The following is a 26,360-nucleotide window of genomic DNA, read 5'->3' as shown; positions in this document are numbered from 1 at the left end:
AGGAACATCACCAAGGCCTGGTTACCTCACGTTTAATAATCCTCAAAGGCTTGACTGGTGGTTTTTAATCTTCTGATGTTAAGTTTCAGCATATGTGAGATGTCTGCGGTATACAAAGGCAACTGGAAGAATATTAGGTTTGTACAGTTGTCAAAGAACAAAGCAACATCCAGGAAGACCTGGGAAACTATTCCAGCCCAAACCAGCTCAGAAACGTAGGCCAGGACATGCCTTGGGCAGCTGAGAAAACTTAGAGAATCTAGAGGTAGAGAGTTAGCTACTGGCAGTTGCAGTACTTGATTTTGGAGTTTGTTTTTTTCTTGTGGTTTTTGTGTTGGTGGTTTTGGGGTGTTTGTTTGGTTTTGTTTGTGTTTTTTTTTTTTTAATCTTTGGTGTAATCCTTCACTGAGATCACTAATGATGTTGGTAGGGTAACTGTAGATTTTTTACAGTTGTAGACTTCATAAGACTTGAATCATGGAATAGTTGGGGTTGGAAGGGATGCAATGAGCAGGGACATCTTCAATTAGATCAGATTACTCAGAGCCCCATCCAACCTGACCTTGAACACTTCAAGGAGTGGGGCATCTATGACCTCTCTGGACAACCTGTTCCAGTGTTTCATCACCCTCTTCGTAAAAAAATTCTTCCTTATATCTAGTCTAAATCTACCCTCCTTTAGTTTAAAACCACTACCCCTTGTCCTATTGCAATAGACCTTACTAAAAACTTTGTCCCCATCTTTCTTAAAAGCCCGCTTTAAGTATTGAAAGGCCACAATAAGGTCTCCCTAGAGACTTCTCCAGGCTGAGCAGCCCCAACTATCTCAGCCTGTCTTCATAGGAGAGGCGTTCCAGCCCTCTGATCATTTTTGTGGCTTCCTCTGGACCTGCTCCAACAGGTCCATGTCTTTTCTATGCTGAGGACCCCAGAGCTGGACACAGCACCGAAGGGGGGGTGTCTCACCAGGGTGGAGCAGGGGGACAGAATCCCCTCCCTCAACCTGCTAGCCACGCTTGTCTTGATGCAGCCCAGGGTACAGTTGGCTTTCTGTGCTGCAAGCACACACTGCCATCTTGTGTCCAGCTTTTTATCCACCAGTACCCTCAAGTCCTTCTCTGCAGGGCTGATCTCAATCCCTTCATTCCCCATCCTGTATTTGTGTAAGGGATTGCCTTGACCCATGCGCAGGACCTTGCACTTGGCCTTGTTGAACTTCATGAGGTTCACATGGTCCCACTTCTGGAGCTTGCCCAAGTCCCTCTGGATGGCATCCCATCCCTCAGGTGTGTCAACTGCACCACTCAGCTGGGTGTCATCTGCCAACTTGCTGAGGATGCACTTGATCCCACTATGTCATTGATGAAGATATTAAACAGTACTGGTCCCAATACAGACCCCTGAGGGACATCACTCATCACTGATCTCCATCTGGACATTGAACCATTGACCACTACTCTCTGGATGTGACCATCCAACCAATTCCTCATCTACCAAACTGTTTACCCATCAAATCCATATCTCTCCAATTTAGAGAGAAGGATGATGTGGTGTACTGTGTCAAAGGCCTTACAGAAGTCCAGATAGACAACATCCATAGGTCTTCACTTGTTCACTGATGTAGTCACACCATCACTAGGTTGGTCAGGCACAACTTGCCCTTGGTGAAGCCATGCTGGCCGTCTCGTATCACCTCGCTGTCCTTCATGCACCTTAGCATAGGTTCCGTGATTTTCCCAGGCACAGAGGTGAGGCTGACAGGTCAGTAGTTCCCAGGGTCCTCCTTTCTACCCTTTTCAAAAATGGGTGCAATGTTTACCTTTTTCCAGTCACCAGGGAGTTCACCTAATTCGAATTACTGCCTTGTAAAATTGGCATTGTAACATGAGTAAACCCATGAATAACCTGGATTAGGAACTGCTTGCTGGCTGATCTCAGAACACACTTGTCAAAGAAAAACCGCTGAAGAGAGTGTTTCAGGATGGCTTCTTGGGGATCAGTATTAAGCCCAAGGAGTTCAACATCTTCATCATTCATCTGGCAATGAAGTAAGTGTGATAAAATTTTGCAGATGAAACAAGAACTGATGAAGTGTTAACTCATGCTGAGGAGGCCAGGGCAGTCACAGAAAGAAAAGCAATTGGATTGCTTGACGAGAATGGTTCCTCCTAACGTGTGCTTAAACACAATTCAGTACAAGATCCTGTATCAGCCTCACTGGAGTAAAATGGGGATGTAAGTCCTGGAAAAGTAAGGATCTTGAAAAGGGCCTGGGATTACAGCAGATAAGCCATTCAGTATGAGCCTCTCAGTTTACATCCACAGAGGGAAGAATTAATTAAATTATTTCAACTAAAAGCAGAAGAACAGGGAGTTAAAGTTTGGGGGCTAGGGAGCAAAAGAGCTACCTAGAATGTTGCACAGATAGGAAGGATGTTCATCCGATGTCCACTTTATTTTCAACGTTGAAGAAAAAATGGAAGTATGCTGAAAAAAAGACAGAAAAAATATATTTGGGCTTGAAAAATGCATGTACTGGGGCACTCACAGAGCACCTTCTCTGAGGCTATCAGAAAGAAAGCCAGGAAGATCACTTTATTAATAAATATATCCTTGTGGACAAGACACCAAGTGCTAAGTGGCTGTTTAATCTAGCAGAGGAGAGCGGGATGAGAACAGCTGCTTGAATTCTGAAGTTACATTACCTTCAAAATAGAAACCAGTCACCTGTGCTTCAAGATCTTTTAGAGAAATTCTCAGAAGAGGTAGCGGAGCCCCTGTCTCTTAATGTTTTCAAATCCAGAGGGGTGGCACCTTGAAAGCTTGCCTTCCTGAGAAGAGCTGGACCCAGTACACTGGAACCAAAGTGAAATTGCTCAAGAATCTGCTCTCCAGGAGCTTGAGACATGATCTGATGGACTGACTGTGAGTCACTGACAGTGGCAGCAAGCGCAGGTCAGAGCAGGGCCAGACGGACTGCTGTGAATGGTGAAGGAGGCAGGAGGTGGTGGCAGTGTGGAATGGGTGCTTGCTGCCCTCTGTACGCCTCTCCCTCCATGAGCGGTCTCTGTCTCCTGCAGCGCACCAGCCCGGAAGGTGGGATCCACCTCAACTGCCATTACTGCCACAATCTTTTCAGCGGGAAGCCGGAGATCCTGGACTGGCAGGTGAGGACTTTCCCCAGGGGGGATGTTGAGGTGGAGGCCAACCCTGGTGAGGACTGCAGGGCCCCTTCCTCTCCCCGCATAAAGCAGAGCTCCTTCTGCACCAGTGCCCTGAATGTCTTAGATGCAGAGACATGCCTGGAGTCTCTGCGCTGAGTGCCGTGCTCTTGCTGCACAGGGTGTCAGAAGGGCAGGAGGAGACCACTTCTGCCAAACCCTGTGCCAAGAGAGCTGGGGACTTGCCTCAGCCCTGTAGTCTTGCTCTTGCCTCCCCGAGAAGTGTGGGTACCTCCTGCCAGCCTGATTGACCTGGCGGTGGTCTCTTTGGCAGGACAAGGTGTATCAGTTCTGCTGCAAGGACTGCTGCGAGGACTTCAAGCGGCTGCGCGGAGTGGTGTCTCAGTGTGAGCACTGCAAGCAGGAGAAGCTGCTGCATGAGAAGATCCGTTTCTCTGGAGTGGAGAAGAACTTCTGCAGTGAAGGTACTTGGGGAAGGCACGGGAGAGGCAGAACCTCCATGCCAGCCCATGCTGGGGGAGGAGAAGAGAGCATGGAGAGGAACAGAGGGGAGACTGTCTTAGCCAGGCCCTGGGGCGAGAGCCTTGCCATGCAGTGAAGGGAGGACTGTCGTGGGGATGGCTTGCTGTCCAGCCAGGCCCTAGGGCAAGATCTTTACCGTTCATTGTGTCCTTGGGGAGGGCTTTCTCACAGCTTTTCTCTCTCTGGGGGCTGGGGAGACAGCAGGTGGCAGCTCCGCTCCTCCTGTCATCATGCACTTCTACGCTCTTGCGTCTGGGCTGGCCTGACCTGGCTTTGCCCTGCCTGCTGGGTTCCTGCACACAGGAGGTTGGAGTCAGACTCTTCCTAGAAGCATGGAGGTGAGAGATGGCAAGTCCCCATGAGGTCCCATCTTATCCTAGCCCCAGGGGCCAGTGCTGGATTGTTCCCTACAGTGTGTTGCGTGTGCTCTGTTGTCTCCGCAGACCTGGATTCTGGTCATGTTTGGGTCAGGGAGGCCCCCAGTTCATCCTGGGAAGGTTTCACTCCTATTGTTTCTCCGCAGGGTGTGTGCTTCTTTACAAACAGGATTTCACCAAGAACCTGGGCCTGTGCTGCATCACCTGCACCTACTGTTCTCAGACCTGCCAGCGGGCGGTCACCGAGCAGCTGGAGGGCAGCACCTGGGACTTCTGTAGTGAAGACTGCAAAAGCAAATACTTGCTCTGGTACTTCAAGGTCAGTATTGGCACTGGCAGCTTGTGCTAAGTGCTGTGGTGGGCACAGCACCCAGATAAGTGGGCATTGCACTGAGGAAGTTCACACTGCTGGAGTCTGGCTGGCACTGCTGCGGAGAACCTGGCACTGCTGGAGTCCTGCCTGGCAATGACGGGACACTGCTACGGGGAAGCTCACGTAGCTGGAGTCCCCAGCTGATCCTGCCAGAGCACTGCACTGAGGAAGCTCACAGTGCTGGATCCGCGGCTAGTGCTGCTGTGAGAAGTTCGCACCGCTGGAGTCCCCGGCTGGCACTGGCAGGGCACTGCTGTGGGGAAGCTCACAGCACCTTGCTATGTGCACCTTTCACTGGAGAGTTGTGTTGCACTCGGAGGGGGTGTGGTTAGTTACTCGTTGTTTCTCTCCTGCTGATGCGGGCTTTAGGCAGCTCGGTGCCATGCCTGCAAGCGTCAGGGGAAGCTGCTGGAAACCATCCACTGGCGGGGGCAAATCAAACACTTCTGCAACCAGCAGTGTCTGCTGCGATTTTACAATCAACAGAACCAGCCCAACCTGGACACGCAGAAGGGGCCCGAGAGCCTGCTGAACAGTGAGTAGGAGGGAGGGAGGGGACCTGCATAGCTCAGTCTGAGAGACACAGGGAAGACTGAACAGCGAGGGGTGGAAGCTTCCTGCCCGGGACTGGATGAGACGCTAGGGAACAATCCTGCACTGGCCCTTGGGGGGGAAAGGACGGAGTGGGACCTAATGGGGCTTCTCCATCTCTAACATCTATGGTTCTATGACACACAGGGCCCAGACGGGAGGAGCCGGTGCCAGCGTGCTGCCTGTAGCTCACACTTAGCAAGGATACTCAGGGATTTAACATCCTCATGTTGCCAGCGGAGAGCTCGATTTACAGGGTTAGGGGACAGTGTGGTTTGGCATGATAATCCACCTGCAGCCCCACGCCACCTCCGAGCTGTGACCTTCTCAGATCTCATAAGATAATCAGGATTGGGCCAGGTCAGTGCTTGGATGGGAAACATTCAAGGAAAAAGCAGGGTGCTGCAGGAAGTGGTGCTGGTGATGCTGTAGGTGGGCTCTCCTCAGCCACAGCTGAACCTAGAAAGATCTTGAGGGAGTGCTGAGCTGCTGGAGGCACTCTGTCATGTGATGTTAGATTGGAGTCCTACCACTTACCCAAAGATTGCTGCAGCTTTGGGGCGTTGCCAGCTCCATGTCCCGGATAACCCCATTCTGCATCCATGAAGTTCCAGCTGGAGAGGAGGTTTTCACTGCCTGTTGCCCCATTTCCTATCATTAACTTGAGCCAGTTATTTATGGAAGATTGCAAAGTGCTTTGGGGTCCCTCAGGATGGAAGGTGCTCATAGTGACAGTGACAAGACATCGCTTGGCCCTCGGACACTCACATAGTCTCATTCTGCTTGGTCTTTCATATGCCATGATCTTCTTGGTAATTGGGTGATCTAGTTAAAATGCCTGCAGCTTATGGTGGGATTCACTTCGGTTCATCAAGGTTCAACAGATACGTGCATCACAGGCTCAGGGCTTTGCTGCCCTCCCTAGGATTTCATGAGGTGTAAAACCCTGACTAGGGTGCGCCAAGGAGGGGAAACCAAGACAAGGACCTTCCTGTGAGAGACCCCATTCTCCATCTCCAGACTCTTCCTGGTTCCTCTCTTGACAGCAGTGGGCTGAGTGCAAGAAGGGGGAAGCCCTGGATGTCAGTGCTGCTTAGACAGCAAAGCAGAGCTGCTCTGCCAGAAGCAGCAGGTTCCCCCAGCCACGGGAGTCCCAACCTGCCCTCCAGGAGCCACACTCTGTGAAAGGCTGTGTGAGGCAACAGCTCAAGTGGCGGCATGCTGGAGTGACCTGGATAAGGAACTCTTGGTTTCTGCTGACACGGGGGTGCACAGGGGGAGTCTGATTGATGGGGCACAGATTGTCGTGCTGCCCAGGGAAGGAAGAGGTATCAGATTTCCTGATTCCTGTAGCTCACCAAGTGATTCCGCAGCCCTAGCCATGCTGTTCCATTTGTCCTCTGCTTTCAAGGCATCTCGCTTGTGAGGGACCAGTAACACTGCTTTTGGGACACAGGCTCAGCGAGCAAGCTCTGCCTGCAGAGGGAAGCACGATTCACACCATTTGGCCATTGTCTCCTTGGAGCCATGGACCACAAGACTGAGAAGTACCTTCTCTACCGCCACCAACCACAAGAGTCTGAGCCTCACCCCACCCTGTTTCTGGAGGCCCCCTAGAACTTGGCTGTTTGGCACATGGTGCATCATGCATCACCCTTCCCTGTGCCGTAGCTGCCTCTTTGTGCGCCCTGTGAAGCAGAGGACTCTGAGGGCAGCCAAGGAAAAGCCTGTCAGGAGTAATGAGCACTCGGCTGAGCGCAAGCTCCAGGCTGCCCCAGCAGCTGCCGTGCTTGGTGAATGCTTTCGGTGGCACTGGGCCCTCTGTGTGTTCTGGCACACTCATCCCCTGCCAGTTTTGGGATAGCTGTGGCCGTCCTTGTCCAGGGAGTGTGGCATGCTGCTCAGCTTGCAAAGGAAGGATGCTGGAGCTGGGGCCTGCCATGTGTTTACACAGAGCTTTCCAGCCCAGCGTGCAGTGCAGGGGATTTCGGGAGGAGCAGTTTGTCAGCGATCCAGTGAGGAACAGCTTCTGCCTGGTCCATCCAGGGTCTCCTGTGGACCTGGCCACTGTGTTGCCAGCTCACAAGGGACTACCTGGATTTCGTGCTCATCTTGGGCAGAGCTGCTGATTACTTGCTTCTTTGGCAGCCAGTGGTTCCCTAAAACTGCTCATTCCTGTGACCCAGTGGCTGCTGCCAACCTGGTGATCCTGAGAGTGCTTGCTGGCAATAAAAGTGGCCATTCCTTTGCTGAGAACAGTCTGTGTAATGAGGGATTGAGGAGCTTCTGCCACAGAACTGTGCCCAAAGACTTCCAAGGGGAGCTGGCTCTGCACAGGGCCATCCAGCTGAGGAGGATAGAGGGCCAGAAGTCATGGTTTGTACGGGCAATGCCTTGAGAGCTCCTTGCTGGTGTTGGGATGAGAGTAAAGAACAAGCTACAGCTTTCCTGGAATCCTGGACATATATCACATGGAGCTTTATGGCAGGAGGATCTTATTTCCCTTAGTCCTAAATCATTGGCCTGAGGGGCAATCAACTTTGCTTTTGATTCTGCTGCAGCAGAAATTCTACTCATACTTCATAGCTTGTCTTTTCTCATTTGAGCCATCGATGTCTCCCACCTAGACCTGCTGCCCATTCCCTTCGGGCTGGTTGGAGATTGTTCTTGTGCCCATTGAGACCGTTGCAGATCCTATGGCTGAATGCTCAGCTTCAGGCTAGGGAGCTTCTTCCAACTGGAATTTACCCATCTCCCTGTGGTGGTCAGCAAGTGGACGCTGCTAGGTCTCCAATTGCTCAAGAGTGGTCCTGCGTTTCCTCGGGACAGAGGAAATCTGCACAATGCAAATGTGCATGTGTTGGGAGTCTGGGTCTTTCCCGGAGAGCCTCCCTGTATGTAAGAGGTGCAAATGGACCCACCGCTCCCTTTGGGTGCCGAGACCTGCTGCTTTCCTTGCAGGTGTCTCCCTCATGCATGGCCCACGGTTAGTCAGTGCTGTAGAAGGCAGTTCTTTTTCCCAGCCACATGGGTAACCAGGGCTCATGGGAGACTTGGATGAAGGTGCTCTTTTATCTCATCAGCCTCTGATGTGGGTGCAGGTTCTCTGCAGAGAAAATGAGCTGGAATTATCATCCAAGCCAGGATATTGTCACCACCTGAGACTAGTGTCTGCCACACGCCTCTTGCGTGCAGGTGATCCCCTCTTTCCTTAGGGGAATGGACTGCATCCCTAGGGATGGGGCAAAGCTGTCTCTGCTTTCTAAGATATCTTGGAACACTACTGCTAGCTCTGTCACCTTCTTCCTAGGGATCTCGAAGCACTTTGCCAAGATATTTGTAGCAGGGAGATGGTGGCACAGGGTGGGGCTATGGCTCGGTACAGCAAGCCGATAGACAGAGCTGGGAATAGAGCCCTGGGTTCTTCTCTCTACAAGGGGCTGGGATTTCTCCTGACTCGCTGAGATGGGGATGGGGTGGACTGCAAGGGAGCACAAAATGACATGGGAATGACTTTATTTTGGGGTTGTAGTGTCTTCTGAGCTGGTAGGGCTAGAGATTGTGGAAACATTAACTGTTCCTGGAGTGGCCAGGAGCAGTTTCTTGGGAGCCTGTCCCTGCCCTCTGGCTGCTGCCACCTCCAGTCCCAGAAGTGGGACCTGTTGGCCCAGGAGCTCTTGAACTTAGCGTTGTTGCTTTCTCTTACAGGTCAGACTTCAGAGCCAAAACCACCTGCCCCTTCCCCACAGAAGACAGAGACAAACATGGTAAGGCCTCTTGGAGGTAGGAGTTTGCAAGATAGTACAGAGGGGATGCTCCCAAAGAGAGGACAGATGTGCCATTGCTCAGGGAGATTTCAGTCTCCTACAGCCAATGCATTTTAAGATGTCTGGGTAGTGGGAGCTGATAAGAGCTGCTAGGGAGGGCAGCATCAGCATATCTCCTGTAAGGGGGAAGAATAGCAATTCCCCAGGATTTGATGATGGGCTCCAGAACGGCCTGCCACTGTGGCACTGACACCTCTTCGCACAGCGCTCCCCTGTGCCTGGGTATTGCTGCTGTTTCACTGTGTTCCCCGCTGTCCCACGTGTGTGTGTGTGTTGGGGACTGCCAGGCTCCAGAAGGGGAGGCACTTTGGGAGTCTCTCCAGCTGTACCTGTGGTTGGGAAGAGGTGATGCTGCCTTAGGTGGACACCACCCTCATGTTTTCTGCATTTCCTCAGCTGTCAGCAAAGACCTCGTCAGCCCAGATGTCTCCAGCTGCGCCGCCTCCCCCACCCCCTCCAGTTCCAGCCACCCCTCGGAAAAACAAAGCTGCCATGTGTAAACCACTGATGCAGAACCGGGGTGTTTCCTGCAAGACAGAAATGAAGTCCAAAGGATGTCAGACAGGTAGGAAAACAGGACAGAACTGAAGGATTACAGGGGCATTTTGGAAAGGCAAGTGGCATGTCCCTGCTCCAGAATAAATGTTGAATCCAGCTTGAAATACTGTCCGGAGTGGCTGAGTGTTGGCACTGTGCTGAGGAGTCTCAGGACAGTGCAGGGCACACAAGGCAGGTCTGGAGGTAGGCAGCCCATTTGCATCAGCAGCAAAAGGAGAGATGCAGAGAGTACTGCAGCATGATCCCACCTCTTGTGGGACAACTCCTGTTCCTCTGGAGATTGTCAGCTTGTCTGAGGGGCCATCTGCTGAGCAGGTTCCACTGTGTAGCTCCCGTCAGGCACATGTGTGTGGTCTCCAGCATATGCAAAGCAACTAGGCCTTTCAGCAGGACCACGTAAGAGCAGGGCTTGCACCTCTCGCTAAGGCAAGCCTTTCTTGTTGCAGGCCTGTTTGGCTAGCTGCTGCTCCAGCTCTGCCCATGAGTCACAGAGAAGGGCCGTGGTGCTGAACCGCTCGGGGCACAGCAGTATGCAGTGGGGCTGGGTGGAGGAGCTGCTGGGAGCAAGCTCACTGACATACTTTTGCTCTTGTCAGAGGCTGACTGGAAGCCCCAGGTGATTGTGTTGCCTATCCCCGTCCCGATCTTCGTGCCTGTGCCTATGCATATGTACTGCCAGAAAGTACCTGTGCCTTTCTCCATGCCTGTCCCGGTAAGCAACACACTCCACCCACTCATGTTCTCTTACAGTCTCAGTCCTGCTGTGCTGCAGTCTCCTTGCTTCTCTGTTCGTCCTCTCCTGCCTCTGCTTTCATGTCAGTTGGCTAAGTGTCAGTTTTCTGCCTGGTGTGCTGCTGTCAACAGGTGCCTGTGCCAATGTTCTTGCCCACCACGCTGGAGAGCACAGATAAGATTGTGGAGACCATTGAGGAGCTGAAAGTGAAGATCCCCTCTAATCCCCTGGAGGCTGACATCCTGGCCATGGCCGAGATGATTGCAGAGGCTGAGGAACTGGACAAGGCCTCCTCAGACCTGTGCGGTAGGTTCTGCCATGGCTTGGTCTGGCCCAAAAGCTGCATCATGTGGGGTTTGCTGGCTCTTGGAGCTAGAGCATCTTCCCGGATCAAAGCTCTCCTGAAGCCTTTGAAAAGGGAGCAGGGAAGAGCAAGTCCTCAACTTCTGCTGAGGAGATACCAGGAAAGAAGAGCTGCAGCAAAGACCAGTGTCTGCTACTGCCCCTTTTGGGGGATCCAGCCTTGTGGCACATGTGCAGCACTTGGTTTATTCAGGTGGCTGTTCAGGCTCTTAGCTAAAGGAGCTTCCCAAGCAGAAGACTAGCAGTCCTGACCTCCCATGTCTTTTTACTTGGGGGCTGCATTCCTCAAGCCCAGTGGCTAGGGCGGCAGCTGAGGAGAGTACAAATGTCCAATGTCTTGCTTCCAGGGAAAGCTGGGCAGCACAAGTGCCGTGGCACTGCTCTGGGCACAGGACTGTGCTGCATGGAGCCTGGCTTAATTTTCCATCTGACACAGGGAAAACAGACAAAAGACTTTCTTGAAAGTTGGGTTTATGATCTGCTTTTGCATTGCAGACCTGGTGAGTAACCAGAGTGCAGAGGGTCTCCTGGAGGACTGCGATCTGTTTGGACCAGCACGGGACGATGTGTTGGCTATGGCTGTCAAGATGGCAAATGTCCTCGATGAGCCGGGCCAGGACCTGGAGGCTGACTTCCCTAAGAGTAAGAGCTGGGTGAAGCAGGCATGCAGGGCTGCTCGTGCTGCAGCAGGGTCCTCCCGCTGCCCTCGGCCAACCATTGCCAGCAGCATTAAACACTGTGTGAACTTACCTCCCCATGCGCTCTGACTGACCAGGCTTGAGGCCAGGAACTGAGAGTCTTGCAGATGACTGCTCACAGCAGGTGTGAGGAGAACACCACTTTTGAAGGAGTGTGTGTTTGTCTAGATTAACTGACCTGTTGCAAACATAGGTCTGCAAAGGGGGAATGAGAAGCTGATTTAACACCTCAGAGAGCAGGGCAGTGGTGCTGGTGTGCTTATGGATGATGATTCCAGAGGATCCAGCAAGGTGAGAGAGAAACCTGGACAGGGCATGACATCCTGGGAGATGGCAGAATTGCTGAGTGTCCCATTAGTGGGCAGAAGGTGGAGGAAGAGGCAGGGGCTTGCAGGAGCACAGCAGTGCTGAGGCAGGACGCTAGCAGCAAAGGACAGAGAATTGGGGTGCCTGTGCCAGGCTGTCTCCAGTGCTGGCCTGGCACAAGGGAATGAGAAACATTTCTCAGGTTTAAAAAAACAAAAAACTGTCAGAAGGGAGAATGTAGGGCTCTGGTTAGTCTGAGAAAGCTTAGCATCATCTGCCAGAGCTGTATTTCCTCTGTTGGGCTGTGGCTGGAAGTTCATGCCAGGCAGTGGTGGAGGGTGTGAATTGTTGGGCTGTGTGTTCCCTCTTCGTCTTGCTTTAAGAACCAGGCCAGCACGGGGGACGGGATGAGAAGTCTCAGCTGAGCTCTTCTGCCTGTTTCTTTCCAGACCCTCTAGACATCAACCCCAGTGTGGACTTCCTATTTGACTGTGGGCTGGTGGGACCAGATGATGTGTCCACAGAGCAAGATCTGCCTCGTGCTGTCCGAAAGGTGAGCTCTCTGTGGGTACTGCCTGCTTAAAGCTCTTTGGGTTTGGAGTGGGAGCTGCCATTTAGGATGTACAAGGTGAAGTGTACCAAAAGCTTTGGTGTACTGGGGAGGTTGTGCCGTCTCCCTTTAGGGCATGCCTGGCCCGTGGGCCACTCCTTGAATGAAAATACTTGCCTGTCACTTTGGAGGACCTTTCCGTGCCACAGGTCTGTAAGAGCTGGCCTCTTTCCTACCTGTGGTCCTCCTAACTTAACGGGCCTTGTTGGCTTGGCTGTCAGCAGAAGGATGCTTGCTGGCATGGGCACAGGCACACTGGGGGAGGGAGCTGGCAGTCAGCAGGTCTGGCCAGGACTCTTGTGTATGTCCCAGGTAGGTGCCGAGTTTCATGGTACACCTCTCTACAGGGGCAGAAGCGTCTGGTGCTCTCTGAAAGCTGCTCCCGGGACTCACTGAGCAGCCAGCCCAGCTGCACAGTGCTGAACTACTCATATGGTGTGAATGCCTGGAAGTCCTGGGTGCAAGCCAAGTATGCAGGCGGAGAGACCAGCAAGGGAGAGGAGCTACGCTTTGGCCGTAAGTGCCCTGACTAGATGGGGTGGAGTGGCAGAAACGTCCCAGAAGTTGGGTCCCAGGGTGCTGAGGTGCTCCTGGCCTTGCAGGCTATTGTCTGAGGCTGCTGTGCTTGTCTCCATAGCCAAGCCCATGAGGATCAAGGAAGATATCTTGGCCTGCACAGCAGCTGAGCTCAACTATGGCCTGGCCCAGTTTGTCAAGGAGATAACACGGCCCAATGGGGAGCGCTATGAACCAGACAGCATCTATTACCTCTGCCTTGGCATCCAACAGGTGAGGGAGGGCTTGCTGCCCTCAAGTCCTCTACAGCCAGACCTGGAGGTCAGATCTGGTTGAGGGGAGCTTTTACCCCTTATTCTGCCTTCTGGGAACCCGGAGAGGATCACTGGATTCTCCTTCAGTGCCTCACCCCAGGACAGCAGCCCACCTGGCTCGGTCTTTGTTCCCAAGCCCAGTGGATAGGGTAGGAGCTATTCCCCGGCCTTACACCCTTCTTGCACATCCTTGAGGAGGACTGGGAGGTCTCCCCAGACTCAGTCCCTTCTTCAGCACCAAGTATGCTTTGTCATGCCTCGGGGTTTTCCTCACAGCTCTCAGAAGTGGCTGAATTTAGGAGTCTGCCCTGCAGCTCTGGTTGTACAAGGAGGGGCACTCTGCATGTGTGCCCTGGGCTCTCTGGGAAGGGTTTGCATTCCAGGTGCTGCCATGTCTCTCTTGACTGTGTGTTCTGTCCTTTCTAGTACCTGCTCGAGAACAATCGTATGGTGAATATATTTACAGACCTTTACTACCTGACCTTCGTGCAGGAGCTGAACAAGTCCCTGAGTGGCTGGCAACCCACAATCTTACCAAATAGTATGTGTCTCCAGAGTACGTTCAGTCATGTGTACCCAGTTTGTGCTTCTAGCCTTGGATCCTCCAGTCTGATTGTGCTCCCCCAGCCTCAACCCTCTTTCTTGGAATAGGTAGCATGGTCCCACTGTGTCTTGGGGTCATACCGACCCATACTGACAGCAGAGCCAGCCTAATTTATGCCTTATGGGAGCAGAGCGTGTGTCCTGGGACAGTCTGAATCTTTACAACATGTCACAGTGATGTCTCCACCCTTGGCAAAGATGATACCAAGCTGGGAGCCATACTGGCCCGTGCCTTTGTGTTCCCAGCACACGCGTGAGCCCAGCACATTATGCAACTGTTGGCCAGGGCTGCTGTGCTGCTGCCTTGAGAACAGACTAACTTGGAGCTCTGCAGAGGCTTTTCATGATGCTGTGGTCGGGGCTGCCTTCCCTGCTGTGTCTCGTCAGTGGTTAGTTCACAGATCCAGCCTCACCTCTGCATATTGGCTGTCCCAAGCAGAGGCATTTGGCTCAAGACCTGTGTGTCTAGGCAGGAGCTGGCCACGTCTGTCCTCCCTGCTGCTTTTCCTTCACCTCACGCTCAGTGTAGTGGAGCACTGGCCAGGAGTTCACTTTGTGGCCATCTATAGGAATGAGTGGTTAGGATTGATTTGGGTTCTGGCCTGTGGTTTGGCTACACTCTGGGGTGGCTAGTGGCTAGGAAGAGCCAGTATCTCACTCAGCTGACAGCTGTGGAGAAGTAAGCTCATGGAAAAGGGGATGTTGTGAAGCATGAGTCTTTTGCAGTGAGCTTGCTTGGACAGGGTGAAGGGATTGCCACGAGGCCACGCTTGATGTGACCTGGTTCTTCCTCTGTGTGTTGCAGACACAGTTTTCTCACGTGTTGAGGAAGAGCACCTCTGGGAGTGCAAGCAGCTGGGCGTTTACTCACCCTTTGTCCTCCTCAACACCCTCATGTTCTTCAACACCAAGTTCTTCGGGCTGCAGACAGCGGAGGAGCACATGCAGCTCTCCTTCACCAACGTGGTGCGCCAGTCCCGCAAGTGCACCACGGCCCGTGGCATGACAAAGGTGGTGAGCATCCGCTACTATGCTCCTGCCAAGCAGAAGAAAGGCCGAGGTAGGGTCTGATGGAGCATCTCTCTGGTCCTCCCCCTTGGCTCCCCCCACTGGGTCCCAGGTGTGATCCTGCTCTCTCCCCCTCTGCAGATGGTGCCTCTGGAAAGCGGAAGCGTGAAGAGGAAGTACCGATGCTGGAGCAGCGGGAGAACAGGATGAACCCACTCCGATGCCCCGTCAAGTTCTATGAGTTTTATCTCTCCAAATGGTGAGGCTTTCTCTGGAGAAGGGGCGTGTGCCATTTTGGGGTCACCTCTCAGTCTTGGTGAGACCCTGCGGTGCGGCTGCTGCTCTCCAAACATTTGTACTTGAGTGTGAAGCCTTGCTCAGGCTCTGTGCTGTTTGCGTAGACCATGATTGAGAGAATGCTTCTCTCTGGCCCATTCCACTACTTGCCTCTCTCCAGACAGGCATGAGTGTGCAGTATCAGTCCTGCTGCTTGGCTGGTTAGGGGCTTTGGTCCTGGGTGAGGAGCTTCAGACTCAGCTTGCGTCCTCGTCCTGCCAAAGGATGAGAGGCCGTGACGAGCCCCCTTACCCATAAGGGCAGGCCAGGATTTCTGAGCCCCTGGAGCTGATATCCCAGGGCTCATCTCCCTCTCTCTTTACAGTCCTGAGAGCCTGCGGAACCGCAATGATGTCTTCTACCTGCAACCTGAACGGTCATGCATTGCCGAGTCCCCGCTCTGGTACTCTGTCATCCCCATGGACCGGAGCATGCTGGAGAGCATGCTGAACCGCATCCTGGCTGTGAGGGAGATCTATGAAGAGCACAGTCGGCTCAGCGGGCTGGAGGATGACACGGACTAAGAGTGAGGTGCTGCTGGGCTGGCTGTGCTCCAGCCCTGGACACCTTGTCTCCCTGCATCTCGCTGCAGGGTAGGGGCTGTGCAGCATGGGAGGGGACGGTGCTGCGGCAGTGCTGTCTCTTCATCATCACCGGACTTGGACATCCCATCCTGCTCATTACAGGTCTCTCTCACACACACGGCCCCCGTGCTCAGCCCTGTCTCTGGTTCCAGCTGCTGGGTGAGCCATCTTCCCTGGGGCTAGTCCCCACAGCACAGGGGTGGCAGAGCCCCTATGGCAGCTCCCGTTGCCCAGCCCTGTGCCCCCATATCCTCAGCCATGACACTACCTTCCTCCCCCCCTGCCCCAGGGCAGGAACCGCACAATACGGCAGAGTGCCATCTGGGACCAGCGACCCGAGGCTTTCAATTCTCACTTCCTTTAACATCCCCTTGAGAGGGTGCAGGTGGCGTGGCAGGAAGGGTAGCTCTGCTGCTGAAGCAGGATGGTGTTTTCAAGCCAGTGGGGAAGGACCACTGGCAACCCGAGAGCTGCCAGGTCAGGGGCAGGACAGGCTTGGGGTGGCTGGGAGGAGTGGAGGGAGCCGGCGCTGGAATGTGAAGGCAGAGACTCAGCCTTGCTGCGGGGACCCCTCCCTCGTATGCAGCCACGATTCCTCCCTCGATTTTGTCAATGTTTACTGAGTCGACAGAAAACTGATGGAGACAGGTCTGTGCTAGCACTAGCCCTCTCTCCCCGCTGTTCCCTGTCCTGGCGTAACGCCCCCCTCTTCCCAGTGCAATGTGCCATCAGTGGGTCCCTCTGCTCCAGCCAGGGGCTTGAGCAGCTGCTGGCAGAAGCAAAGAGCTCTGCCTGGCCTCCCCGCTCCCTCCCAAAGCAGCGGGGTGCTAGTTCCCTGCCCGGGGCGAGCCTGGCTCTGGCTGCGCCGCTCCCTGCTGCCTCCTGCTCCTCCTCGTGTTCTGGTCGGTTTTCTTGAGCTGTACATGGGTCTCCTGTTGAGCCTGTATATATTGTTCTGGGCCCTGGCCCGGGGCCATCTGTTCTCTGTGTCCATGTGGAGAGTGAGCTGCTCACCAGTCTTGTTGTAGTGATGCCAGGGCAGTAGGACTAACCCTGTGTCTCTGGAAACCATTAATTTCAAATAAAGATGCGGAAAACTTTTGACAGCCCCTTCTTTTCCCACCTTGGGCAGGGTGGGCACTGGAGGAGAGCGGGGCCAGCATCCCACTGCTCCCCTGCACCTTTGTTCCTGTCCGTCCCTGCCTGCCTGTGCTGCCTGCGCTTCCTACCTTGGAATGCCCTGGCATGCTGGGGTGGCCCCTGACCCTGTGCCTGCTGGTGCCAGCCTGGCATGCCCTGCCTGTCCCTTGCCTGTAGGGCTGCCACCCAACCCAACCCAGCAGCGGCCCTGCCCTGGCCATGCAGGGTGTCCGTGGGATGGACCGGTCAGAGAGCGATGCTGCGGTGCCCGAGGGCAGAGAAGGAGTCAAGTGAGGTGCAGTGGGTGTTTATTTGCTCCCCAAGGGCTGATGGGCTCCTGCCCCAGCCCAGCCCTACTCTCAGCCCCGCTGTTCCCACAAGCACGAGGAGCGGCTGAGCTGTGTCCCTGAGGACAATCTCTTGCTCTGGCTGTGGGGTCCGTGCCACGAGCCCGGCGGGTCCTGGAGACAGAACCACCACCATGGTCACCCGAGCATCCCAGCAGGCCCCATTTACACTGCCAGGTCTGCTGCTCGTGCCTTCCCGTGGGACCCGCTGGCCACCCCCAGCCATGCACCTGCCTTTCCCAGGGGCGCCAGCCCGTGGAGGGGTCTGCTAGCAGCCACGGGGCTGCCGCTGCTGGGCAGGGTGCTGCGGGGCCCTGCGGGGCCGCCAGGACTGGGCAGGATGCGGGACTTGGGGCCTGGCCCCTGCCGGCACTTGGTGAGGCCCAGGTGGTAAATCTCCACCAGGTTGAGCAGCAGGGACACACAGGCCACCCCCAGCATGAAGAGGATGAAGATGGTCTTCTCAGTGGGCCGGGAGATGTAGCAGTTGACAGTGTTGGGGCAGGGCCAGCGGCTGCAGGTGTAGAGGGGCTTCAGCTGGAACCCGTACAAGGCATACTGACCCACAATGAAGCCCACTTCCAAGAGAGCCTTGAAGACAACATTGCAGATGTACGTCCTCAGGATGGCCCCCCGCATGCAGACCCGTCCCCGTGTGTCCCCCGTGGAGAGCCGAGGCTGCCTGGAGCGCTGCCGCCTGGCCCCGCTGCCAGCCTGTGCCACTGCTTGCTGCTGTGCCTTCTCCTCCAGATGGACCAGGTGCAGGATGTGGCCCAGGTACACGAGGCTGGGGGTGGAGACGAAGATGATCTGCAGGACCCAGAAGCGGAGGTGGGAGATGGGGAAGGTGCTGTCGTAGCAGGCATTCTGGCAGCCGGGCTGCTGCGTGTCACAGGAGAAGCCAGAAAGCTCGTCACCCCAGACCCGCTCAGCAGCTGCCCCCAGGACCAGGATGCGGAAGACGAAGAGGACGGTGAGCCAGACCTTCCCCACCACTGTGGAGTGCTCTTGCGCGCTCTCCAGCAGCCGCCCCAGCAGGCTCCAGTCCCCCATGGCACACACCGCAGTGCCCTGCAAGACAGCCGCCCTCCAGACACGGCCACCCCACAACCTGCCAAACCACCACCCTGTCCCCCGGCCAGGTGGACATGCAGGGACCCAACCTGGGGCTGTCCCTGGAGTGTCCCCACCCTGCATCCCACGGGACCCTCTAACCTACAGTGGGGAGGGCAGCAGGAGCAAAGCCCGCCGGCAGAAAGCAGCCCGGCCGTGCTGGGAGCACCCCGGGGGATGGCGTGGTGGTGGTCCTGCACGGGGACCCCTCACCGTCAGCGGGCGCGTGGGACGGAGCCCGCTGCTCCCACGCTGTCGGCTCCCCTCGGCAGGGCAGTGCGGGGTGCTGCAAGGTCCCTTCCCAGCTGGTCCCCAGCTCCTCGGCGGGGTGCGGACCCGGCTCCGTCTGTCCGTCCACCCGACCGCGGGTGCCCGGTTATTGGGGCATGAGGCAGCCGCCTGCCACATTGGTTTGCATTGTGACTGGCAGATGAAACAGCCAGTGGGGAATCTTTTTCCCTCTATTTTTGGTCTGGGCACTTGTCTAAATATATTTGGGCCTGCAGGGGCTGGTGCTAGGGGAGCACGAGCCCTTGGACGCTGCGCAATGCCACCCAGGGGTCACTGCTCCTGCACGCTGGCTGCCAGGGCACTGTGGCCACAGGTCCAGCCCGGCGTGGGCACTGCAGCCCCCGCAGCCCCTGGTGGCACCCACCTGGGCTAGGGTGCGGGGGTGGGCACCCCACACTGGCACCCCAGCCCCCAGCACGTCCTGTCCAGAGCAGAAAGGAGGGAGGCAGCACCTGAGAACGGATATTTAATGGCCCAAGATGCCCTCCTGGCCACCTGGGAGGGCCGGACCAGCGCCTGAGGGATGCTATCCATGGGACGGGGACAGCACAGGGCCGTGGGGTGGCTGTGGGGTGGGAACAAGGGCTGGGCCCCCTGCGGCGCCGGCCCTAGCAGGCAGAGCAACGGTCACCCTTCTCCTGCAGCCCAGGGTTGCGGCGCAGCATGTCCTTGAGGGAGCCGTCCTGCTCTGTCAGCAGCTGGTTGATCTCATTCTGCTTGTACTCGGAGGAGAGCTTGTGCCCATAGAAGGAGCCCTTCCCTGATGGGGGGTTGGAGTTGTGCTGGCCTCGGCGGGCACAAGCCCGCACCACCAGGTAGACCAGCTCTGCCATGTTGAGGACGATGCAGATGCTGGAGGTGACCAGCATGAAGACGGTGAAGATGGTCTTCTCCGTGGGCCGGGAGATGAAGCAGTCGACGGTGTTGGGGCAGGGGTAAGCCTCGCACTTGACCAGCCGCACCATCTGGTAGCCTGGGTAGAGCATGTAGAAGATGTACATGAACACGGCCTCGAAGAGCAGCCTGAAGACCACGCTGCAGACATACGTCCACCACAGCGAACCTGATATGCGCATCTTGTGCTTCTTCACCTCCTCCATGTGCTTGGGGTCCGCGTGCCCCGTCAGCACCAGCAGCTTCTTCTCCTGGTGCTGCTGGTAGGCCACGTGCATGGCCACGAGGAGGGCTGGCGTGGTGACAAGGATGAGCTGCAGGGCCCACAGACGGATGTGAGAGATGGGGAAGAAGTGGTCATAGCAGACACTGTTGCAGCCGGGCTGCTGCGTGTTGCAGGTGAAGGCAGATTTCTCGTCCCCCCAGACGCTCTCAGCCGCCACCACCAGCACCATTATCCGGAAGATGAAGATGACGGAGAGCCAGATGCGCCCGATGGCGGTGGAATGGCGGTTCACCCCGCTCAGCACTGTGTAGAGGCCGGCCCAGTTCATCGTTCCTCACGTCTGCAGGAGTGAGCAGCGAGAGGAGGTGTTAGGAGCGGGAAGGGCCCCTGGCTGAGAGCCACCGCGTCACGGCCCTGCCTGGTAGCAGCTGCCCCGGGAGGGACCTGGGAGCAACCGGCTGCCACAGGCCTGGGAGATGGACGGCAGGATGAGCAGACGGCAAGACAGCAGCGTGACTCCTGCCACCGACACAGCTCAGGGCAGCATCTGGGCTGGAGCAGGCAGGAGGGTGGTTGGCCCTGCAGTGCCAGCTGCTCCTGTCCTGCCACCCCACACTGGCACAGGGATCCTGACCCACCGCTGCTCGTGGGTTGGGATGGGGGCGAAGCTCCCACACCTCTGCAGGGCTCCCTGATCTTCAGCCAGTGCTGAGCTCTCTGCCTACAGATGGATCCCAGGAGCTCCACAGGCTCCTCTGCACCAGCACATCCCTGCCCTCCTCCCCCCCAATCCCTGCAGAAGTGGGACCGGGGAGCCCCACGCTGGGGGGACCACATGCAGCCACGCATAGGCCACCCTCCAAGAGCTGTCGCTGCCTGGGGAACATGGGCTGATCCCCAACCCCAAGCACAGACCCCCCACCCTGCTGGGGCCACCCACCGGCACTGAGCGGCCCCGGGGAGCTGCTTCCCACCCCGAGCATGAGGCTGGGGGGGCTGGGACCTGCCCTCTGGCCACCCCCGGTGCAGAGGGTCTCGGCGGCGCATACCTGCCGGTGAGGAAAGATCCTTGCGAGCTGCCCCCAGTGGCCCCTCTAAGGTCTCATGTCTCCGGCAGGAGAGCTCTGCTCCTCCTGCCCTTGTCTCTATCCGCCACTGCCCTGCACTGGAAGTCATATGCTGTTTTATAAACCATTTACATACAATGGGACCTTTTATCAGCCCCTGAACAACACACTTTAGCATTCAGATCCAACGCCCTGACTTCCGCCCACCCGGGCCAAACAAAGTGCCTGTGTGCTGCATTCCCGCTGCCCAGCCCCACACCCGCTCCCACCTCACCCCGCGCTGCCCACGGCTGCAGCCCCCCGACCGTGGGCTGCAGGGTGCTTGTCGCTCTGCCCAGCAGGACCTGTGCTGTGCCCATCACGGGGCTGGATGGCCAACTGGGGTGCCGGGGGGGGGGGGGGGGGGATGTCCCCAGCTCCATGCCCATCCCGCATGGATGGCATGGGGCCCCGTGACCTCCGTGTGAGCACCGAGTAGTCTGTGAGGACCCGTGGGGCTGGGTGCACTGAGCCACCATGGGTGCCACCATGCCCTCGAGGCTCTCCTGCCGGGGGGGGGTTGGTGCCAGCAGTGACAGCTGCGAGGGTGCTGGATCTGTCCTGCGCCAGTCCCATCCCACTGGGGACATGGAAAACAGTCTGCCGGGGCGGCACTGGCTGTGTGCTGACGGGGTGAGCCACACGCTGTGGGAGCTGCGCTCCTCTCCCGGGGTGCCGGGTCACTGGTACTGCCCCACTGCTCGGACACGCTGGCAGGGGCACGAGTCCCTGTGCCCTGTCCCAGCCACACCGTCACACTCTTCCCCATCCCTGCTGGGGGTGGTGCCGCGTCCCTCAGGTCTCGTCACCGGCCTTAGGTAGCCTCGGCAGCACATCCCGTAAAACCTACCCGCTGGGAGCCCACAGGGTGGTGGGGCAGCAATGCCGTCCCAAATACCACCTCCACCCCGCAGCCCCCGGGGTGCGAGTGCCTGGAGCTGCACAAGCACTGATGATGGACAAAGCCCCTGCAGTGAAGCTGTTGGGGGGGCAGCTGGTGCCCAGGCCATGCTTTGCTCCTCACCCCACCCCCCCATTGGGGGCCAGCACTCCCAGCTCTGCCCTCCCCGGCCCACAGCTGAGCCCTTCTGCCACTCCCACCCTAGACCCCCCGGTACCCCCCCAGCCAGGGAACGTGTGGCCACCCCTGCAGCGGTGCTGTGCCCACCAGGCTCTTACCTCAGCACAAGGACAGGCAAAGCTCTCAGGGACCTCACCAGCCTCAACCTCCAGCTCAGCACCCTGGACTTTATACTGCCCTCCGGCACGTCACCCACCCCCTCCCAAACAGCCTTGCTCCTTCCAGGACTTGCTCCCTGCCAAGTAAACACCACAGGTGTGTCCAGCCTGTGCTCACACCACCAAGGCACCCACTGGCACCCACTGCTACAGCCAAGTGTCACCCGGGGACAGCCCAGGGGCCACTGCAACACTGAGGCAGGGCCAGCCCCCCCGGATGGTCCCCTTGGGAGGTTTGTGGTCCCCCTGACCACATGCCCTTGCTGTGAGCATCTTCCCCACCGCAACCCTGGAAGCTGGGGCACATGCAGCGTGGCGGGGCCCCGCTCTCCATCCCGGGGGACAGCACTGGGCACCCCTAGCATGCAAAGCACCTTGATCCACTGCTGCAGGCTGATCAGCTGGTCCCTGGGGAGTCACCAACACCCAGATTTGATGTGTAAAAGTGCAGCTGGGGAAAGGCAAACAGCCTGTCAACGATTAACCGAGCTAACGGCCCGTTCCAAGGTCCCGCCGCCCAGCACCCTGCGTGGGGCCGCGGTGTGTTGGGACATGGTGACCCCGCTTTGCAGCTCGGGGCCCCGGTATGGGCTGCGGGACCCCCCCCCCCATCCCCTGCACCAGGGTGGCGGTGATGCTACTGTCTCCAGCATGAAGATGGCAGGCTGCCCCCCCCAGCGAGGGGTGGTGGAGGGCGACGGGGTGGTCCCCCGGCAGCGTGGGGCGGTGGTGGGCAGTGGGGGACCGGAGATCGCCGGTGGGGCGGGGCGGGTGGGGCCGGCCGGAGCCGCAATCTCGGCCCACGATAAATCACCGGCTGAGTCAGCAGCACCGGGGGGAGCGGGAGCGGCTGCGGCCGCCGGCGCCGCCCGGAGCCCGGGGGGGCCCTGCCCGGGGCGAGGAGGGCACTGGGCGAGGGGCAAGTGGGGCCAGCTTCGTGGGGGGACACGTCCCGCGGGAGGCAGACTGGCTGGTGGGCACTGGGGGAGGCACCGGGAGGGCTGCAGCAGCCAGGCGGGGGGCGGGCACTGGGAGGCAGGTTTGGGGGGAGGCACTGGGAGGCAGGTTTGGGGGGAGGCACTGGGAGGCAGGGTGGGGGGGAGGCACTGGGAGGCAGGTTTGGGGGGAGGCACTGAGAGGCAGGTTTGGGGGGAGGCACTGGGAGGCAGGTTTGGGGGGAGGCACTGAGAGGCAGGTTTGGGGGGAGGCACTGGGAGGCAGGGTGGGGGGGAGGCACTGGGAGGCAGGGTGGGGGGGGAGGCACTGGGAGGCAGGTTTGGGGGGAGGCACTGAGAGGCAGGTTTGGGGGGAGGCACTGGGAGGCAGGTTTTGGGGGAGGCACTGGGAGGCAGGTTTGGGGGGAGGCACTGGGAGGCAGGGTGGGGGGGAGGCACTGGGAGGCAGGGTGGGGGGGGAGGCACTGGGAGGCAGGTTTGGGGGGAGGCACTGAGAGGCAGGTTTGGGGGGAGGCACTGGGAGGCAGGTTTTGGGGGAGGCACTGGGAGGCGGGGGGGGGGGAGTCACTGGGAGGCAGGGTGGGGGCAGTGCGGGGCGACGGGGCCGTTCCCGCCCCCGGCAGCACCAGGGACGGCCCAACGCGTGGGAATCCACCTGAAAATGTCATCAAAATAGAGGAGAAAAAACCAAAAACGGGAAAGAAGGAGGAGGAACCCGTGCCGCTGCTGCCCAGCCCGGTGCCCACCCGCTCTCCTCAGCGCACGGTGGTGGGAGGACCACGAGCCCCGGGGGTGGGCAGCACCGTGGCAGCACCCATCCCTGCGCTGCCCTCCGTGCCCGGCCTCCGGGCACCGGCACCTGTTTGCAGCGAGCAAAAACTGTTGTGTAACAGCCAGAGGCCAAGGGCAGGCTGTGCCATGCAGCCCTGGCTGGCGCTGCCCCCAGCGCTCGGAAAACTGCCCTGCCTACGACCATGTGGACCAGAAACAGGCTCCTCGTAAATGACATCAATTATGAGGTTTCTTGGATGTCTGAAGTTGCAGGGAAGAGCTCGAGGACGTGGGCACATCAACTGATGACAAGCTGATGAGACGGGCAGGGCTGAGCCAACATCCGGATGGCGAGATGGGGGTGACGCAGCCGCTGGCACCTTGCTGGGGTCGGAGGTCCCACAGCGGTTTGCGTCAGTTCAGTGGAGGAAATAAAGCTCAGAACATCAGTGAAAGAATTCCGCTGCCAGGAGGAAAAGGGTGCTGCAGGGCAGGCTCTCAGAGCCCCTTTTCCCTGCCCCAGGCAGGGGTGGCCCCACGCACGGGGTCAGCCTCGCTACCAGTCTGGATGGATCGTCGCGGCTGCCGAGCATCCAGGCTCAGGCGGACAGCAGCAGAGATCCCCCGGGGCCCAGGCTGCTGCCCTCAGGGAGCAAAAAAACCTCGGGTTTGAGTCAGCTTTGCTGGGAAGGGCATTGGCAGGGAGTGAGCACAAAAATCCTTTGTGCCACTGCAGCGCAGGGCAGAGGGGGTTGTAGCACATGGCGTCACGGCTTGTCCTGCCCGCCTGTGGGTCTGCTGTCCTGTGTCCTGGGTGCGTCAGGGCTGCAGGGACCAGGACCAGGACACTGTCCTGGTGATGCTGCTGTGCGGAGCAGCATCCTTGCCCTCTTGCTGGTTGTGGCTCCCAGAGCAAGCAGGGGCCATGCACAGGTTCACGTATCCCCTCCCCGTGCCAAGGACACCTTTGTGGTTCAGTTCCCTTATGCTTCTCTTTGTCAGCAGCCCTAAAACATGTCCCCTGAAGCTGAAGATGTCCTACAATTGTCACACAGATGTTAACCGCTCACACCCTCTGGGACACAGCGTCCCCTGGGCTTTGCCAGGTCTCCAAAGAAACGCTGCTGATGGTCAAGGACACCCTGGACAGATGGCAGGCCTGGGAGTTCTGCAAAGGCAGTAGCGTGATAGGAACGTATCGCCTGTCACTAGCTTGCCCTTGGGGTCCTAGCTGGCATGGTAGTGCTGGCAAATGGGAGCAGTGGGCAGCTGGGGCAGTTCAAGGATGAGGAAGGGGGTCAGAAAGGCAGGGGAAGACCTTATTCTGGGACAGGAAGGCATCACCCCTTCAAGAGGACACCAGGCACCGCAGCGTGGGCAGCTGTCAGTGATGCCGGCATCACTGGCATGGCCCACCGGCCTGCAGGCAGGGCCGACCCCTCTGCTCGCACTGCTGCTAGGAGGCTGCTGTTGGAGCTGTGCTGCAGAACGCCGGCATTTCCATGGAAACCTGACGCCGTGGCCTGACGTGGGTTTTTCATCTTGATTCCTCTTGTAGCCCATCACTAAACAGGGGCACCCAGTGGCTGCAAGGGAGGGCCCTGAGACCACGGTCCTGGTAGGTGAGACCATGGGGGCCAGCAGCTAGGGCAGCGCTGAGTGGGACGGCGGGTCAGGGTTAGGGGTGGGCAGCCGTCCTCCTGCCTGGAGACTTGAGCCCTCAGGGAGCTGTTGGGGCGGGAAACCCCGGGGGAAGGCAGTCCCACGTCCCGGGCAGGAGTCCCACTGGCCCGTCGGCAGCCCACCGCGGCTCAGCTCCTCTGCTCCCAGGTGCTCCACAGCATCCCTGCCCTTGGCAGCGCAGCGCAGCGCAGCGCAGCACAGCACAGCACAGCACAGCACAGCACAGCACAGCACAGCACGCTGCCTGCCCCACGGCGAGCAGCCTGCTGCCGTCCCAGGCCGGTGTCCCCAGGCCATGCCCGCACTGCCGGCCGGGCGCTGCGGCTGCGGGATGTGGGGCGCGGGCTGGCAGGGCCTGCGGGATGCAGCGCTGGGGGGGCCACGGGGGGTCTGGCACCAGGGCCGGAGCACGGTGCTGAGCAGGGTGACGTGTCAGTGGCGCTGCAGTTGCGAGGGGCCCCCAGGAGAGCAGGGCAGAGCCCCCCCATGCAGCCCCCCCCCCCCCCCGGCTTGTTCGCTACCTGCCCCCTGACCCCCGCTGGCTCCGGGCCTCAGCCCTGGCTCTGCTGCCTGCGTGCTGCCTGGAGGCGATTCAGGACCCATGCCTGGTTTCCATGGCAACTCCAGCTGAAATTACGTTAAAAAGAAATGAAACCAGCAGCTTTTCTGGTTGGCAAGCAGGGGGGAGGGGAGCTGGGCTGGGAAAGGTGGTGGTGACGGGGGGAACTTGGTGGGAGGGGGCTCTGGTGCAGGTGGGGTCCTACAGTGCTGGGGGGGGGGGGGGGGGGGGGGGGGGCCCGGCAGGGCTGGGAGCGTGGGGAGACCCACCCACTGTGGCACTCGGTGTTGGCAGTCCCGGGACGCACAGTTGCTGGCTTGCACGCATGCTGCACTGGGGGTCCAACACCCTGACCGGGCAGGGTGATACTGGGGTCTTCCCGCTGCCCCCATAGGGTGGGTGCCAGGGACACAGGAACCGTCTGGACCCTCCGGCCAGCAGGCACGGCCGTGGCTGGGGTGGCTCTGAGCCAGCACAGGGCACCCCACCCAGCCCGGGAGCCCCCAGTCGCTCGAAGAAGAGGCGAGACACACT

At 58.1% G+C, this 26,360-nt stretch overlaps 3 protein-coding genes across 6 annotated transcripts in view; 1 reads left to right on the top strand and 2 right to left on the bottom strand.

The window, feature by feature from the left end:
* The window catches only part of ZMYM3 (zinc finger MYM-type containing 3), a 34,592-nt gene extending 17,990 nt beyond the window's left edge, over nucleotides 1–16,602 (top strand). For 3 of the 4 annotated variants that reach the window (XM_032991843.2, XM_032991844.2, XM_042807175.1), the window contains exons 10-25: nucleotides 3,081–3,167; nucleotides 3,496–3,646; nucleotides 4,228–4,400; nucleotides 4,824–4,989; nucleotides 8,754–8,812; nucleotides 9,269–9,437; nucleotides 10,027–10,142; nucleotides 10,295–10,469; nucleotides 11,022–11,168; nucleotides 11,980–12,083; nucleotides 12,488–12,656; nucleotides 12,778–12,929; nucleotides 13,397–13,511; nucleotides 14,379–14,633; nucleotides 14,723–14,840; nucleotides 15,243–16,602. In XM_032991843.2, the coding sequence (XP_032847734.2) occupies nucleotides 3,081–3,167; nucleotides 3,496–3,646; nucleotides 4,228–4,400; nucleotides 4,824–4,989; nucleotides 8,754–8,812; nucleotides 9,269–9,437; nucleotides 10,027–10,142; nucleotides 10,295–10,469; nucleotides 11,022–11,168; nucleotides 11,980–12,083; nucleotides 12,488–12,656; nucleotides 12,778–12,929; nucleotides 13,397–13,511; nucleotides 14,379–14,633; nucleotides 14,723–14,840; nucleotides 15,243–15,441 (2,355 nt within the window). In that variant the 3' untranslated portion in view covers nucleotides 15,442–16,602. The remainder of the gene's footprint in view (nucleotides 1–3,080; nucleotides 3,168–3,495; nucleotides 3,647–4,227; nucleotides 4,401–4,823; nucleotides 4,990–8,753; nucleotides 8,813–9,268; nucleotides 9,438–10,026; nucleotides 10,143–10,294; nucleotides 10,470–11,021; nucleotides 11,169–11,979; nucleotides 12,084–12,487; nucleotides 12,657–12,777; nucleotides 12,930–13,396; nucleotides 13,512–14,378; nucleotides 14,634–14,722; nucleotides 14,841–15,242) is intronic. The other variant, XM_032991845.2, reaches the window with a different exon arrangement.
* A 330-nt stretch (nucleotides 16,603–16,932) lies between these two features.
* Nucleotides 16,933–18,738, bottom strand: LOC116961287 (gap junction alpha-3 protein-like). The gene has a single exon (XM_032991846.2). It carries the CDS (start codon nucleotides 18,183–18,185, stop codon nucleotides 17,154–17,156), a length of 1,032 nt encoding a protein of 343 aa, XP_032847737.1. The 5' UTR covers nucleotides 18,186–18,738; the 3' UTR covers nucleotides 16,933–17,153.
* A 107-nt stretch (nucleotides 18,739–18,845) lies between these two features.
* Nucleotides 18,846–21,976, bottom strand: GJB1 (gap junction protein beta 1). The gene is made up of 3 exons (XM_032991847.2): nucleotides 21,798–21,976; nucleotides 20,562–20,677; nucleotides 18,846–19,852 (listed from the first exon to the last, which is right to left on the bottom strand). Exon 3 carries the CDS (start codon nucleotides 19,838–19,840, stop codon nucleotides 19,001–19,003), a length of 840 nt encoding a protein of 279 aa, XP_032847738.1. The 5' UTR covers nucleotides 19,841–19,852; nucleotides 20,562–20,677; nucleotides 21,798–21,976; the 3' UTR covers nucleotides 18,846–19,000.
* Nucleotides 21,977–26,360: the final 4,384 nt, after the last annotated feature.

This window comes from Tyto alba, unplaced genomic scaffold, assembly GCF_018691265.1.
Source record: "Tyto alba isolate M040663 unplaced genomic scaffold, T.alba_DEE_v4.0 Super-Scaffold_5, whole genome shotgun sequence".
In the NCBI taxonomy this organism is placed as follows: domain Eukaryota; kingdom Metazoa; phylum Chordata; class Aves; order Strigiformes; family Tytonidae; genus Tyto; species Tyto alba.
This window is presented reverse-complemented; position numbering and strand designations above follow the sequence as displayed.